Source organism: Sinocyclocheilus anshuiensis, unplaced genomic scaffold (genome assembly GCF_001515605.1).
Source record: "Sinocyclocheilus anshuiensis isolate Anshui unplaced genomic scaffold, SAMN03320099.WGS_v1.1 scaffold1061, whole genome shotgun sequence".
NCBI lineage: Eukaryota > Metazoa > Chordata > Actinopteri > Cypriniformes > Cyprinidae > Sinocyclocheilus > Sinocyclocheilus anshuiensis.
This window is the reverse complement of record NW_015557104.1, coordinates 117,532-134,953: the sequence shown is the minus strand read 5'-3', so window position 1 is coordinate 134,953 and position 17,422 is coordinate 117,532. Positions and strand designations below refer to the sequence as shown.

Genomic DNA, 17,422 nt, shown 5'->3' with positions numbered 1-17,422 from the left:
AGAAGAAAGAAACTCATTCAGGTTTAAAACAACTTGAGAGCGAGTAAATGAGAGAATATTCATTTTTGCAGACCTTTCAGCAGTTTGGACTTGAATGAAGAGAGAGAACATGCACTTAACCTTTTCAAAGGCATTTAGTTTTCATAGTTAGACCGATATCGTGATGTATAATTATAGGATTGTCTAGCAATATATCGATTATCGCAGAATTGTTGTATCGTGATATTATCGGTATCGTGAGCCATGTATCGTATCGTGAGGTACCCTGTGATTCCCACCCCAAATCAAATTTTTTTTTTATGAGTTTTAGCTTAAAGGTTTTAAATCAGACTTTGAATAACAGATTTACAGGAGGCTTTACAGACTCTACTGAATGCCACTGTGTGTGTGAATATTGACCGACTTGAAAACATTTATAACATTAATGTACTTTACTTTTTCTGAAAGCTAAGAGTAGCAAATGCAGAATAAACTGCAAGCTGTCATGCACGGTCCGAAGTGAAATGCACCTAACTTTAGTGCAAATACCACACCGCAGATCTGCTTTGAGCTTGTAAGCGCAGCGGTTGTGCGAATGGTTTGCTGGAGCTACACACATCTGAAAGGCGCAGATTATCTCCACGAAAGAGTGGACAACCAATCTCAGCCATGCTTGCCTTGGCATGCTCCTCTTTTATAAATATATATGAATAGTGCAGTGTGTCAGTCATCAGGTCATTAGCAAGAAAATGTCACACATTTAAATGTAAAAAATAAACCGCATGAAATAAAACACTGATTAGGTTGTGGAATCACATCACATTTTGGATCAATTCAGTGTTTGTTACTGTAGCTGTGTACTTAGTTCACTCTTATGCTTTCACATTTCAGAGCGAGAAACGATCATTTCTTGCAAAGCTTTTCAAGGTGAAGATCAATAAGACGCTGGCACAGGAGGAGCGTGTGAGCAAGCAAGAACTGGATGAAGAGTCAGTGTGCTCCGCTACAGTCATTGAGCCTGTACAATCAGCCACACCATCCAGTCCTGCTCCAGAGTACAAACCCAGTATGTATCATATACTGTCCTCACAGACACAATCTCTCTCTGTGAGTGCGTTACATGCACATTCTTAAAACAAATATGGTTAATCTGACAACACACGTGGTAATGTTAAGTGTTTCGTTAACTGAGAAAAGAAATTGTACTCTCCGACTCTTTCTGGACCCAAGAAATTATAATAATGTGTTATCTTGTGCAGCCGAAGGAGGAACAGTCAAACTTCAGACATGAGGAGAAGGAGTCTGTGCAGGCTGACATTTGCGATACTATGTGGGTTTTAAGGCTTTAAAGGGATAGTTCACCCAGAAATGATTTTGAAGAATGTGGGAATCCAAAGAGTTTCTGGTCCCCAGCTGTTTGCCCAGCCACATTCTTCAAAATATCACCTTTTGTGTTCAACAGAAGAAAGGAATTCATGCAGGTTTGGAACAACTTGAGGGTGAGTAAATGATGACAGTTTTCATTTCTGTGTGAACTATCCCTTTAACATCTTTAACTCAAATAACAAATGGAATACACTCAATCAAATACACAGATGATTACGCAACATCAGTATTGGGAAATAAACGTTTTTTTTTGGTTTGTTTTTTCAAAAATATGTTTGTAAACGGTTGATGGAATATGTCACATGATGGCAGTAAAAAGGGTTTCCAGTGGTGTTTCATGTTGACATTAACTGACAATTGAGTCAAACTGGTCTATTAAGTGAGATGGGCCCAGTGTGCAAAATAGTGCAGGACAAAAACATTTGGTTCAATGAAATGTTTTATTTGGTTGTCAGATTTAGACAACTAGAGTTGTCTTTACATTGCAAACATGGCACTGAACACTGCATTTACACAGACCATTAAATCAGGCACAGAGTCAGCATGAAATGTTTTCCACAGCTGTCATGATCTTGGGAATCAAATGCTGACTGATTCTCATGCATGGCTGAAAGTTGTAATAGGTCACCCACAAATTAAAATTTGCTTAATTTACTCAACCTCAGGTTATCCAAGGTGTAGTTGAGTTTGTTTCTTCATCAGGTTTGTAGAAATGTAGCATTGCATCAGTGTCTCAGCAATGGATGCTCTGCAGTGAATGGGTGCCGTCAGAATGAGTCCAAACAGCTGATAAAAACATCACAATAATCCACAAGTAATCCACAGCACTCCAGTCCATCAGTTAACATCTGGAGAAGACAAAAGCTGCATGTTTGTAAGAAAAAATTAAGTTGGTTTTTAACTTTAAACTGTCATCTCGTCTAAATCAGGAGAGAAATTTTCCACTGGAGGAAGCGTTATTGTGGATTATGGAAAAAAATCTTCTGTGTCTTTGATGGTCTGAGGGTAACTAAAATTTAGGGTGGTCAGTTCTTTTTAAGGTCTGCTTTTTACTTTCAGGTAACTTTTGAGTCCAAGTTTATTTCTTTTAAAGGTGCTGTATGTTTTTGTTTTTTTTTTGGACTGTACTAAAGCATAAAAATACCATAATTTTGTCTGTGGATATTTAGGAAACATGCTAAGTTCACACACATGTTTCTCTGAAAAACAATGCTACAGCTGTTTATTCTATTTTGAAATATGCGTTCCGTGTCAGCATGTCTGTTTTTGTTTTGGTCTGTAACTCCGCCCACTTCCAGTTTACCCAATAGTATTTCGACACCCCGGCTTGCCAAGTTGACACAGTAAATGGTGTACTGCAGCCATGGAAGCCAGCAAACGAACTGGGTCAGAGATTGCAGATTCTACTCGACCTAAAAAGCCTCTGCATCCATCTAAAAATCTCTATGACCAGAGGAATATTAAAATGTAGATAAACAAACTCACTGACTTAAAACTCATCACCTTCCATTGCCAGTTACGCTCATTGCTGAAGCATGTTCTCAATCTGGCGACCCGCGTCAGTGTCCAGTCTGTGGACAAGGGGGTGGAAGAAACAACTATATTACACTACAAACTTCTCACTGCCATGTGCTTTTCATTGAAGCTCAAAGGTTCAGAGTTGTTGATATGATTTTTATCCATAGGCTCCATCTAAAGAATAAAAGAAAAGCTATATTTCATCATCCAGAAACAAGGGTCAGTGGAATTTGTGTCTCTTTCTCACAGTGTCTACAAGTGGGCCTTCTTCTAGCTAGCACAATATGCATATTGCATATTCCAATACCACAGCAAACCTAGCTTAAGTAAAAATGTCATAAGTAATTAAAGAACCACAGCAATAAGACAAATACTAAACTGAATCATGTCATCAAAAACTAAATAAACTACATAATCTTCACTGTATGAGTTAAATATGTTACTGAAGCCATTCAGTCATGAGCAGGGTGATTAGAATTTAAAGGCCTAGCACATTTAAATCTGCAGATGAAACTGGAGAAGCTCTACACCGCAAACAGTGCTACATGAAATGTGGAAATGCCTCTGGTATCCAACGCTAGTTTTGACAACATTAAGTCAAGTAAGATGAAGACATTGAATATTTATTCAGCTACAAATAATGTAACTAATTTCATTGCCAACACATGCACTACCAAAATGTTCAACTTCAATATACTAACATATCAGTTTAAGTATCAGTACAGTGTCCAAACAAGTGAAAATAACAAAATGTACTGTAAAGTGAAGTGACGAGTGGCCAAGTGTGGTGTCCCGTACTCTGAGTTTGTGCTCTGCATTTCACCCATCCAAGTGCATGCAGTAGTGAACACACACACACTCACTCACTCACTCTCACATAAACATGCACACACTCACTCACACAAACACACACACTCACACAAACTGTGAACACACCCAGAGCAGTGTTATTTAAAAAAAAAAGTGGAAAAACAAAATACTCCTCCATTCATATAACTTGTAAATCATAAATATATGTGTATATTGAGTAATTTGCACATTAAAAAAAACTGACCTTCCCTAAACTTGTGTATGTTAAATGTGTTAATAAATTTCAATCTTTCATGAAAAGGGTGTATTTGCATGCCCTTTCATAATTCGAATAATCCCCACCCATGAAATGGTTTGATTCATTTACTGTGAATGGAGCTGTTCTGAGACACTGATATCATGGTCTGCATGAACACAAAGAGCTGAGATTCACTGAATAAATATTAAATTAATAAATTAAGACATTTGTATTGTAGTTTTACAGTAAAGTATATTCTTTTTATTTTACACTATTTTACAGTATTATTATTAGAATGTTTCTTATTTTTAATGTTTCATATCACAATAATCTCAATATTATAAACAATAATCACAATAAAATCATGACACTTATTTTATAGTCAGATTAAACTGGTTGAAAACAGTGAGAATGTGGCCTATGAAAATCCAAGTGGAACTGAATAAAGTTAAAGATGGTTCTTGTAATAAGTAAACCCAAGTATGAAGACCCAAAAAAAGTTTTTCCCAAGTCTTGCAGAGCTAAAAGGATCACACACACACAGTCTGGTTTGCTATCCTTGTAGGGACTCTCCATAGGCGTAATGGTTTTTATACTGTACAAACTGTATTTTCTGTCGCCCTACACCTAAACCTACCCCTCACAGGAAACTTTGCGCATTTTTACAATCTCAAAAAAACTCATTCTGTATGATTTATAAGCTTCTGTACCCATGGAGACCTCAATTTAGGTCCCCACCGTGACACGAGTCCCCATGAGTCTGTGTGTATTCAGGTTTAAGTCCCCACCAGTGTAGAAAACCTGTACACGCACACACACACAACTTCAGAATAAAAATTTAATGTTCAGCTTTTTAAAAAAGTATTTTCTGTACTGCAATACAGCTGTTCATAAAGTCATCTGGTAAAAAATTGCTGTAATTTTTCATATTGCAGAAAAATAAAATGTCAATGTCGGTTTTCTCCAATGTTGTGCAGCCCTAATGCTTTCACACTAGCACTTTTGGGTTCATTTAGATGATGTGAGCGATGCATGTGAACTACTGTTTTTTTCTATATTCTTCTGGTGTTTTATATCATTGTATCCTTCTCTTTATTCTTTCTTTCAGCCGTTAAAGATGAAGTTGAGTGCAATACTAGCACACCACAGAGCCAACCTTCAGATTTGACTGTGAACATTTCCTCTTCTGAAAAAACTCCTGCAGCCCCGCTAATTAAGAAGTCCACTCCAGGAAGAGCAAAGAAAACCATGCCAGGCTCTCCACGACTGGAGCTTCTGAAAGGGGCTCTCAGTAAAAGCTCTTTACCTTTCCCTAAAAAGCCCTCCGAGTCCAGCAAACCCCCAGAAGTGGTTCCCTGCGGCCCCTGGGCAGATGAGCCCGCTGCGGCCCCTCACGTCAGTCCTCTCCTGATGAGACAAAACATTCGCCGCTCGCTGAGTACAGTTCTGTTCAGAAGGTTAGAGGAAGCTACCTCGTCTTTATTTAAACACTTAAAAAAAAAAAATCCTGTAACAAATGTTTATTAGTGATCAAGCACCAAAGGTGCGAAGAGACAGAATGCAAGCCGTCATCATTTGTCTTCTCGTGGAGTCTATAGAATCATACACAGAGCAGTTATAAAAATCTTGAACTTTTAATGTCACCAACAGCTAAAAGTTTTATTTCTGATTCCAGAGCTAATGCCAAATCAATCATTTTTTCAAACTCCTCGATTGTTCATTAGGTCTTCACTAAATCTGGCTCAAATCATGGATAGATCATGTTGACAAAAGTCATAGAAAGTTCTCTGAAAGACCAAAGCATTCTTGTATAAAGCTGCAACAAATTAAACACTGCGCACACCAAACAGAATGTAAGGTTGACGGCACTTTTGTGAATGAATTAAAGTAACTTTAGTATAGTGCCACCTTCTGGTCAAGAAATATGGAAATAAAACTTTTTTGCTTCATATTAGTTTGGCCTAACATCATGAAACTGATCTTTTTATTTATTTTGTGAAGCATACGGAGTTGAATGATACCTAATGTTCCTATGTCGGCCAAATTGAATGTCGACAATTTAGAATTTTGTTTTGTAAAATGAAAATAAAAAGCTTCTGGAGTTCAGCTCCAGTCCTAAATAAACAGAGCTGAACCTGCTAATCAAAGTCTGCCGGATTACTAGCACCATCCAGGCCCGTGTGTTTAGGCAGGTTGGAGCTAAACTTTGCAGGACAGTGGACTAACATATAAGCAACACATAAGCAAATTGAAAGGATCTGAGGTATCTCCATTTATTAATTTAGCAGATGCTTTTATCCAAAGTGACTTACAAATGAGGAATACATCAAGCGATTTATCATTAAGAGGCAATAAAAACAATTCTAGACGATAGTATTGCTAGTAATACAAAGTTTCAGACATCATTTTGAATAATGCTTTGGCATATCTTAGTGTGTCATAGTATGACAATACTATAATATCAATGTGGACGATACAATATCCATGTGATGGCAGCGTCACATATTGATCAAGTTCAAATCTGTTTTATTGCATTATAAGTAGTTATGCTTATGGTTTTATAGACCACTTTGCCTAAAATATTCTATATTCAGGCCATATTTTACCATTTGTGTGCTGCCGCTAACAGCTATATTTATAAACCTATCATTTTCTTCATCAGGTTCAGTCAGAGTGATGATTTGAAGATTTCTGAGAGTGAAATTGAAAAGATGGCTGTGGACATGGAGAAAGAGATGTTCAACATGTGTTACACAACAGATGAGGAGTATAAGAATAAATACCAGGATCTCGTCCTCACCTTGCAAGATCACAAAAACAAGGTTATTATTATTTGTTTTGTAAATTTACTGTGTACACAATTATTCTCTTTAAATGTTTTTGTAATGTGTGGAGTCATGAATTTATTCTGATGGTTTATTGTTTTCAGGAAGTGTGTCATCAGGTTTTGAAAGGAAACATGCCTTCAGTGAAGCTCATTCAGTTGAGTCAGCAGGAGGTAAAGTACTGTGACGTCAAACAAACTCATGTTAAGTCAATGTATAGCATTTCAGTTCTTGACTGTTTTTTGACAGGAATCCGCTGCTGATCCACTGCTGCAGATCTCAATGAGGAAGCCATCGTCCCTTTTATCTGAGGATGTGGAAGAGCCAGCTGCTCCTCCTGAGAAAGTGATGAGTGTAGAGACCACGCCGTCACTGAGCACAACCACTCCTTCAGTGAGATGATGCTTCATTTCTTACAAATTACTTTTTTTTTTATTGTTTAAAGTAGTGCTGGCAAAATGAACACGTTAACGCAGGCGATTCATGTTTTAGTTTAATGCGTTAAAAATATTTAACGCACTTAACGCGGGGTGGAGCTAGGGTTCACCACCCAACTCACAACTGCTGCTTCTGTCTCTTTTCTTGACAAGAATTGCACTTAGGTTATACAATTATTTAGACGCAGAACGTCTTTACGACCACTTAAAATGGGAGACTTTTCAGACACACACTCCTACTTCACCTCAGCGCCAGGCGCGAGTCGAGCGCAGAAAAGCAGCTGCGCTCATAGCTCGTGCTCGTTCAGTTGCACGCACAGATGCGGTGCGCACTGTAGCCTGTATCATTTCATATCAAAGCGCATGCAGTGTCATAGTTAGGTTGTCAGTTAAGTCATGAAGTTACCAAAAAGGCAATAAAAGCTGCCGTAAAACTGTGCATGCAAGTATTTTCTTAAATACGAGTCAGATTTAAGAGCATGTCTCTGAAATGCAGTGGTTTTCAACAAAAAAAAGATGTCATTATACAAATATTAATAATATACTGTCTTTATGTTGTTTGTACATTAATTTGAAGATTGAATGTTAAATTAGAAGTTATTTTTTAAAGTCTAATAAATGTTAAAATTGATAGCTCTCAGTTATACTGTAATGTTGAATGGGTAGTCAATGGTTAAATATTAGGGGGGGGGGCAATTTTATAGAGAAATCAGTATTGGTATCACTGATACTGGCCTTCAGTCATTAAAAAAGATGCCATTAAATAAATATAAAAAATATATATATACTGTCTTTATGTTGTTTGTACATTAATTTGAAGATTGAATGTTAAATTATTGCACTGTAAAAGGATTTTAAAAAATTAGTGTTAGGTGGGATTAATAGTGATTAATTTCAGAAAAAAAATGTGTGATTAATTAGTTAATTTTTTTAATCGATTGACAGCACTAGTTTAAAGGAATCATAACATTGATCATTGATTTGCTTCTCTCTAGCTGGATTATAGACAGCATTAACACACATTGCAGATCATCCACCACAGCTTGGTCACACAGTCTTAGGGTGTGTTCACACTGGCAGGGTAGATTCGATTTGAATAAGTGTGAATGCTTCCATCCAAACGAGTGAGCCGAGACCCCTTGAAACGGTGGGTCTTGGTCCACTTCCAAACAAACTCTGGTGCAGTTCGATCTGAAATACGAAAGCAGCATGGACCAAAAACATTCCCTTCTTGTCATAGGAGCTGAGACGAGCCTATTACAGTTTGGTACAGTCATTGAAATTGCCATCTCCTGCAGCAGATATTCATTTGTATGTGGAATTGAATTCCTGATGCAGTTTAAACAACTTTACACATTTTATGACCTTTTTGTGAGTTCTCAGCTGGTAAAAATACCACCATATGTACAGACATACAATGAGCACTTTTAGCCCAGCACACTGCGTTGGAGTTATTTGTTCAGTCACAAAATATAAAATCTGTCCAGTCAGGTTGTGAACCTCACTCTTTTGCTTTTGGTTTGGTTTGGTATCTTTAGGTCCTGTGTTAAAAATGACACCATGAACCAGGACTAAATGCATAATTTTCTATTTTGGTCAGGACTAAATGAACCAGAACACAAGTGTTCTGTCCAGAAGTCCACAACCATTGAAGTATTTGATTTCTAGTGACACCAACTCTATAGAATTCAATCAAACGACTTTCCCAACTCATTTTTTTGCGTGTTCTGTGCGGTGCATATTATTTCTTCTGCGCGGCCGCAACATAAGAAGTGTGCAGCTTAGAGGAAATATTGATCCGTATATTAGGGCTTTTTTTCCTTCACTGGCTAGAGCACAGTGCCATTTCTGTTATTCTCTGAGCGATCAAGCATCTTGTCTATCCTCAGGAGGAGAAATCGTCTCTGAAGCTGCCTCAGGCGAAGGAAATAAGCTTAGGTGCTCCAGATGTGACCAGCTGCATGCTGAAGGACACTACAGCAGAACATAAGCGCCATCTCTTTGACCTTAATTGCAGGATATGTACAGGTATGACCTTCTGAAACACTTTGGAAAAACCTGGAAATGTAAGAAATTGTAAAAATAGTTATAAAGTTATGCAATTATAATTTGTATACAGTATAATTAGTTGCATATGAATTTCCTACCTGCAGGCCAAGTATCCACTGATGATCCTGAAACCAAGAAACCCAAGATGACAATGACAAAAGATGAGACAGAAAAGGAGAAATCTTCAGGGGTTGTTCACATGATCGATAAAGCGTTGGATCCACCAGCGCTGGACTCTGATATATTCGAGTCCCCTGCTTCTCCCAGCGGGGAGGACCTAAACTCACAGATACCCTCAGCAGATTTCTCTCCTGTGTTGATACCTTCAGTTCCCACGGTGTCCATCTCAAGAAGAGACCCCCGTACAGCACAATACCGACAAGCTCCACCATCGTCTGCTGTCTCAGAGTCTGCCTCAATCCCACAGCAGCATCCGCACCCTGTGAAGAACGCACCAGAATCTCTGAAAGAGACGCTTCCACCACATGTGTCCGTACCTTTGCCTGCTCCTATGCCAAAATCAATCCTCATGAAACCTCCACCAGCGTCTCTGGACACTTCATATGGCTCAATGACAAGGTGCATGCAGACAGTGTTTTGTATGTCATTTCAACCGTAAACCAATACAATTAATTGTTCAAACTTATACTAAACTTAATTCTAATGGTGTTTCTCTCTCTTTCAAGGCTGGCAGATTGTGATAAAGGAACAAAACCGTTTTTATCTAAACAGAGCATTTTATGGAAAGGCTTTCTTAACATGCCAACTGTGGCCAAATTTGTCACAAAGGGATACTTGATTTCTGGCTCTCCTGACTTGCTAAAAGAGGTTAGCCTTTTAAGCTTAACTAATTGAAAGTTAAAATTGTGTTTATTAATTATTTTCTCCAAATATGCTGTATATGAATGTGGTTAGTGGGTGTTAAATATGTGCATTTTCTCTGTTCAGGACTTACCAGACACTATACACATAGGAGGAAGGATATTACCTCAAACTGTGTGGGAATATGTTGATTTGATAAAGACATCAGAGGCAAAGGTAAAACTGTGACTTCGAATTTATTATTAATAATTCTGATATATTAATTATATTAAATGCACATTATTTAGGTAAATGCCCTTAGTAAAGTAAAATATATTTGCACTATTTCTTTGAATGCAGGAGCTGTCATTAATCCGGTTCCATCCATCATCTGAAGAGGAAGAGGTTGCATATGTCTCTCTGTTTTCATATTTCAACAGTCGTAGGAGATTCGGGGTTGTTTCTAATATTTGTAAACACATCAAAGATCTTTACCTCATTCCTCTGAGTACAAAGCAGTCCATCCCTGCGGTGCTTCTTCCCATAGAGGGACCAGGTATATCACGCACAGATTGCACTGATCGGTTCTGACATCAGACTATAATGATTTTAACCTGTTTTATGTTATGACTTCTCTTAGGGATTGAACAGAATCACCCTAATCTCCTAATTAAATATGTGCATTTTCTCTGTTCAGGACTTACCAGACACTATACACATAGGAGGAAGGATATTACCTCAAACTGTGTGGGAATATGTTGATTTGATAAAGACATCAGAGGCAAAGGTAAAACTGTGACTTCGAATTTATTATTAATAATTCTGATATATTAATTATATTAAATGCACATTATTTAGGTAAATGCCCTTAGTAAAGTAAAATATATTTGCACTATTTCTTTGAATGCAGGAGCTGTCATTAATCCGGTTCCATCCATCATCTGAAGAGGAAGAGGTTGCATATGTCTCTCTGTTTTCATATTTCAACAGTCGTAGGAGATTCGGGGTTGTTTCTAATATTTGTAAACACATCAAAGATCTTTACCTCATTCCTCTGAGTACAAAGCAGTCCATCCCTGCGGTGCTTCTTCCCATAGAGGGACCAGGTATATCACGCACAAATTGCACTGATCGGTTCTGACATCAGACTATAATGATTTTAACCTGTTTTATGTTATGACTTCTCTTAGGGCTTGAACAGAATCACCCTAATCTCCTAATAGGGCTAGCAGTCTGTCAAAAGCCGAAGCGTCCCGAGGGATTGCCACAAGATGTTGGTGAAAAGAATTCTAGGTCCTTGATGTGTTTAGATGGGAAGGGAACCAGCAATCCTACCTCACTAAATGATCCTGGACAACATAGCATAAAGGCTTGTGATGCTGACATCTTCCTCGACTCAAATCCTGCTGGATCCTTACCTTCAGTTGGGTTACCAGACCCATCATGCTCTGCCAGCTCTCTGTGTGCCCCATCTTCTCTCCCTAGCGTGTCAAATACCACCCCATCTGTCACTGTGGGCCCATCCAGTACCACTCCACTTCAGACCATCCTTAACGCATTATTTGGGCAAAAGAAACAACCCTCAGATGTCACAGAGTGTAAGATAAGCTCATTAACAGATACGGTTCAGATTTGTCAACAGACTTGCAAAGATGATGATGCAATGATATTGGGTGATGACAGGCCTTACGATCCTGAGGAGTATGATCCGGCATGCTCTAATGGGGCCATGGGTTCTTTCAGTCCAGTTTTGGAACCTAAAGGTCCATCTGCAGTGGCTGATGATGATGATGATGATGATGATAGACCATACGACCCTGAGGAAGAGTACAGTGCAGTTGGTGATACTGTCAGAAATAATTCACTGAAAGCATCAGAGGCTAAACACATGGAAGAGACCTCTACAGTTACCAGTGATATAGCTTATGATCCAGAGGACGAGACGATGTTTGAGGAGATGCAAAATTACCTCACAGGTAATGCTATACCTCACAAATCCACCTTCTGTGAAAATAACATGTCACATTACAAGGATAACACCTCAGTTACAACATTCTCTGAGCAGCAAAAAATCCTAGAAGAGCTGAATAGGCAGATAGAGGAACAGAAAAGACAGTTAGAAGAACAGACAGAAACTCTACGCCTACAGAAGGAAGCAATTGGTGTTTCCATGGCCCATTTCTCTGTTTCTAAAGCTCTGATGTCACCAACACACTTTGATAGGGATGAAGAGGAAAGCATAGAAAACATACCCTACTGTCAGATAATTCATCAGAATAGGGATCCACAGATCTGTCGAAACACAAGCCAGGATATGCCATTTGATGATACTGAATGTGAGGCTATAGATAAAGAAAGTGCAGAGAAATTATTAAACACGGAGGAAGCCACGAATGTAGTCCTGAACAAATCTTTTACCACAAAGAAAGAGAAATTAGCTTCTGATAAAGCAATGCCCAAAGAAGGATCACCAGACACTAAAAGTGCACAACTAAAGAACACTAAATGCTCACACTCAGAGTACACCCACAAAAATCAAGACAGTAGAAGGTCCACACTGAGTACATATAGGTCATCGAGGAGGTCATGGCACGAACACAGGTCACACCATCAAGACGGGGCATCTTCAAGAGCATCGCGTACAGTTAGATCCTCAAAGGACGTCTCAGACAAACACCATCGAAGTAAACACTCTGCAGGGCATCTCTCTAGAGGATGTTACAGTGACAAAAAAGGAGTGACAACATCAAGGAAAAGGCATTATCACCATCACAGAGACTCATCTTCACCCCCACGGTATCGGATGAGGCGTCATTATTCCCCCGTCTCACACTCAAGCCGGAGAGACAAATCTTCACATGACGACAGTGACCAGTCACGCAAGACTGACCTGTCAGAGTATAGCACTAAATCTTCACAACATGAATCTGGCCAGGTGCCAGACAGTGATAGCATTCAATCTGCGTACACATCAGGACAGAGTGTTAAAGTGGAGGGGGAGGCTGCTAATGGCAAAGACAAGCATTTGGCAGAAGTTCAGAAAGGTGGTCCTCCAAATACAAAACATGAGGCTGATCGGAACCAGGGACTTCAGACGTTCCAAAATCCTGGGGAGGGTTCTTCACAGCCTCTGTTAAATAAGTCAATTGACAAAAATCTGCCACTTTCAGTACTGTCTGAAATGAAGAGAGAGAATTTGCCCCCGAACCAAACTGACTCTTCTAATCAAGGAGCACTACTGCCTACACACTGTCTGGCCCATGGTGCTCCTGACTTGCCTTTACACAGAGATTCACCAGCGTTACAGCCATCTGGGATTCAGACTGATGTTTTTCACCATGATACCCAGCCACCACATAACCAAACAAATCGTTTTTCTGAGTCTGGCCAGATTGATCAAAAGAGAAACATGTCATCGATGCAAAGGCCAAATTATTCACATAATGAGACAGACCAATTACATTCAGGAGATTACCCTCAAAGAGCTTTCCGTTTACAATATAGAAATTCATCACAATCGGACACAGATCAATTCTATTCCAGAGAACTGCCTCAAAATAAAAGAGGAAAGTTTCTGCATGATGGAGACAACAACAAGCAACCTTATGTATCTCACGAACAGGAAGAATTCTCCACAGACAAATGTGTTCACCAAAAACATCCAAACCACAGGCTCAGAAGGTTTCCAGTGGAAGCGACCGATCAGGTTCATCAAAGTCAGCAACCCACGCCTGACCAGTTACACGAATGCAACTTTGAAGAACCTGAAACCGCTGGATTATGTCACAAAAAATACACATCTTATAAACAAGGGCAGAATTTTCATGAGGATGAATCTGTCCAGTTTCAGCAAAGAGAGTCACTATTAGGGCCTCCTCCAGTGCACAAGGGCAATTTCAGACCTCCTAATCCTAGAGAGCACTTTCACCCTTCCACCTTTGATAAGTGGAAGCCTTTGAGAGAGCGTCCTTCTGTAATGAAACGGAGAAGTCCTGAATTTGCTCCGCCTAGGGATGGTAATTCTGGTAGTTCTACAAACTTTGGACCTAGGGGCCAATCCTCAGGTTTTGTGAGGTACGAAGGCCCGACTAAAGATCCTCAACCCAGTGGACCGTTTACAGAAGAGATGTTTGAGAGTCCGGGACCTGCTCGACCCATTGGATCAAAAGACCCATCTCCAAGACAGCGTTCTTTTAGGCGAGGTAGGGGTAGTCACAGGGGTTCGCGTCAGGTAATGCATGATAGAACCCATCTAATGAATTCATCTAAACAAATGAGCATTCCCAATGATGAAGGGCCAACGGAGAGACAGATTGACGCCAGAGACTCGCACACAACCCCAACCAGTAAATCTCATATGCCTCATCTTGCTAATCCAAGTGGTTATGCACAAGATATTTGTGAGCTACATAGCCCTGACTGCCACCAAACATTTGCAGAGGATGCAGAAGACCGAATACGCACAGGTTTTTCAAGACAGGCTCCATCACACTCTCAGGACACAGCACATGGGCCAACGCATAGTCGGTTTGAAGGACAGCAGTATACTGAAATCAAGGGTCAACCAAGAGGGCTTCAAAGATTCAGAGGACGAAGAAGAGGCATTGTGGGCCCATTTTATGCCAGGGATCATAAAAATAATGCACAAGTAAGGGGACCTCGCTTTGATTCACCACAACAGTTTTTGGGCCAAAGAGAACCCTCTCTTGATTTACATAGACGGAGAAGACCTTCACCTCAAAACTGTGACGGTTTTGACGATCATAATGAAACCCATTCATCTGATTTTCCCGACCATTCCACTACCACCCCCACTCAATTTACAAAACCACAGCATCAGCATTTGGGGCTCAGACAGACTAATATACGCCCTTTACGTCTATCAGGTCCACTACTCCCCACTCCTCCCGGAGGTCCGATTAGGCAGAACCTTTCCCGGGGACACGGACAAAACTCTCACAATGAATGTCACAGGGACTACTTGACATAAGACAAGGTCATGTCGCAAAGGATGCTAGTGGATGCTGTATTCATGAAGAGAAGCCAAGCATTAGTAACTGTTTTAAACTTCTGCAAAGTGATAACCTTAAAAAGTGTAATTCAGGAGGAACAAAGAGTTGAGTGTGAAAGTAGACCGGAAGAACCAAGTATTCAGGACATTAGTAATAGACAAGCATGCCGACGGTCAAGAGGACGAAGAGGCAGAGGTAGATGTAGAGATGAAAAGATGGCAAATATTTGGAGACAAAGGAAACTGTGATGAAGAGAAGATTGATTCATTGAAAATCTTTATTTTAAATATAGAGGAAACGCAAGAGCACTATATAGAAATGATAGGCGCAGGTCTTGCAGTGTTTGGCTGAGTAGTCAAGATTTAAACTATGGGGTGCTGCACAATTGTATTACAGATAGACTTCAGTTTGCAGAATGTTCAGAATTAGTATGGATGGAATAAAGGAGCAGGGCAACCCCTCTGAAGGTTTAAATTAATATTTGCAAGTTCAAGCATAAATAGACCTTGTTATACGCCAGTTCACTGTGAGTGTGTGTGTTTGTATGTGTGTGTGTGTGTGTGTGTGTGGAGAGTTCACCACATACATTTCTTCATACCTCTGCTTGCAAACGGGTTTGTGTGTGTGTGTGTGTGGGTGTGTGTGTGTGTGTGTGTGTGTGTGTGTGTGTGTGTGAGTTTGTATGTGTGTGTGCGTGAGTTTGTATGTGTGTGAGTGTGTTTTCATTGTTCGGGAAAGTGAAGCAAGGAATGTCAGTCAAGCAGTTTTTGATAAATCAGTTTGTATTTTCTTGAAAGACTGAAGGTTTGTTCATCCTGCCATGCCAACTTAATTATTTTAAGTTGATTACTGAAAAATGTTTTGGTTTGTTTTGTGGAAGCAGGACATGGTCATGTTAACTACTGAGAAAAGTTTGTAAACATTATTTTGCAATGACAAAAATTTCTTTTGTACTTTTGTTCATAGATTTTTATGTAATTTTCTAAATGTACATTTGTAAGTAATTCAGAATCTCAAAAGATGAAAGATGGACTCTTTTGGAATGTCCACTGATTTCATTTATTAAACAACTGTACCACAAAACCTGACCAGTGCCCTTCATGGTCTCTAATTGTGTCTCCCCAAAATTAAAACATCATTTACTTGCCCTTGCTTGGTTCCAATACTGTATGTTTTTTCTTCTTCTGCAGAACACAAAATAATATATTTTGTAGAACACTGGGAATCAAGCAACATTGTAACCCCTTGACTTCTATTGTATAAAAAAACCCCAGACATTTTTCAAGTCTTAATGTTCCACAGAAGAAATAACACACATACACATAACATACTGTTATGGAATGACAGTAGATTAATAAATGATAAAATTTTTAAATTTTTGCCACAATCGTATCCAAATGTCGGAGACAGTGGAAAGGCGGCTTAACACCGTGTCCTAACTACACGCGACGCGACAAGCAATATGTCTGTCCACAGCAGACGCGACGCGACAATCACTCAAAAATCACAGCCATTCAGAAGCGCACTGCACTCCCAACGAAATGGACAGGTTTATCATCTAATTCATAAATATTAAACCTTTTTAACTTTATTAAAAGTACAGAGTGACTGATGCCATCTTTGTTATGGAATGTGCTTGTTGGTTCGCTGTGAGTTAGCAGTTTTAATACACGTTTGTTTTAATTTATTTTCAAGATCTGAGGTAAACTGTCTATTGTTGCTTTAGGTGTGGCTATAAATGCAGAGCCGGCCAAAGGCATAAGCGAACTAACATCATTGTTTCCATAAGCAAATGATAACGGGCTAGGTTGTCATGCAACAACTGCTGTGCCATAAATATATGAACATTCCCATTTTTTACAGCCTAATTAATTAAAAATTATAAATATTTTTTTCTCCGTTCGATATTGTGCTTGAATTCATTAGGCTTCACAAAAGATATTCGTGTCTCGTGAAGAGAAACGCACAGACTGCAAATAGTATACACGTGGTGGAAAGAGTACTGAAAAAATATACTCAAGTAAAAGTACCATTACCTTCCAAAAAATGTAGTGTGAGTAGAGTAAAAGTACTTGTCCAGAAATCTACTTGAGTAAGAGTAAAAGAGTAGCCTATTTAAAAGTACTCATGAGTATTGAGTAGTGAGTACTGAGCTGTGGATTCTACCCCCTCATAATAAACGCTGTACACCGCAATTGATACAGTTTAAAAACGTTGTACATTCTGTAATTCACATTATCTGTTTGTCATAAAGAATGAAGAATATCTATCATTCCAGCAGTTTTAATTTTGACTGCCAACTCTTTAAAATACATTAAAACAGCACGGAAACAGTATTCAGTTGAAGAAAAGATGAAAGTTATTCTC

General features: G+C 39.1%; 1 protein-coding gene across 1 annotated transcript; it reads left to right on the top strand.

Moving 5' to 3' along the window:
• The first annotated feature begins 766 nt into the window (after positions 1–766).
• On the top strand, positions 767–15,618 carry LOC107677636 (uncharacterized). Its single transcript, XM_016472621.1, has 11 exons — positions 767–1,045; positions 5,040–5,388; positions 6,594–6,753; positions 6,861–6,929; positions 7,006–7,149; positions 9,083–9,221; positions 9,347–9,821; positions 9,929–10,070; positions 10,191–10,280; positions 10,404–10,599; positions 11,234–15,618. The coding sequence occupies exons 2-11, from the start codon at positions 5,180–5,182 to the stop codon at positions 15,031–15,033; spliced, it is 5,424 nt and encodes a 1,807-aa protein (XP_016328107.1). The 5' UTR covers positions 767–1,045; positions 5,040–5,179; the 3' UTR covers positions 15,034–15,618.
• The last annotated feature ends 1,804 nt before the right edge of the window (positions 15,619–17,422 follow it).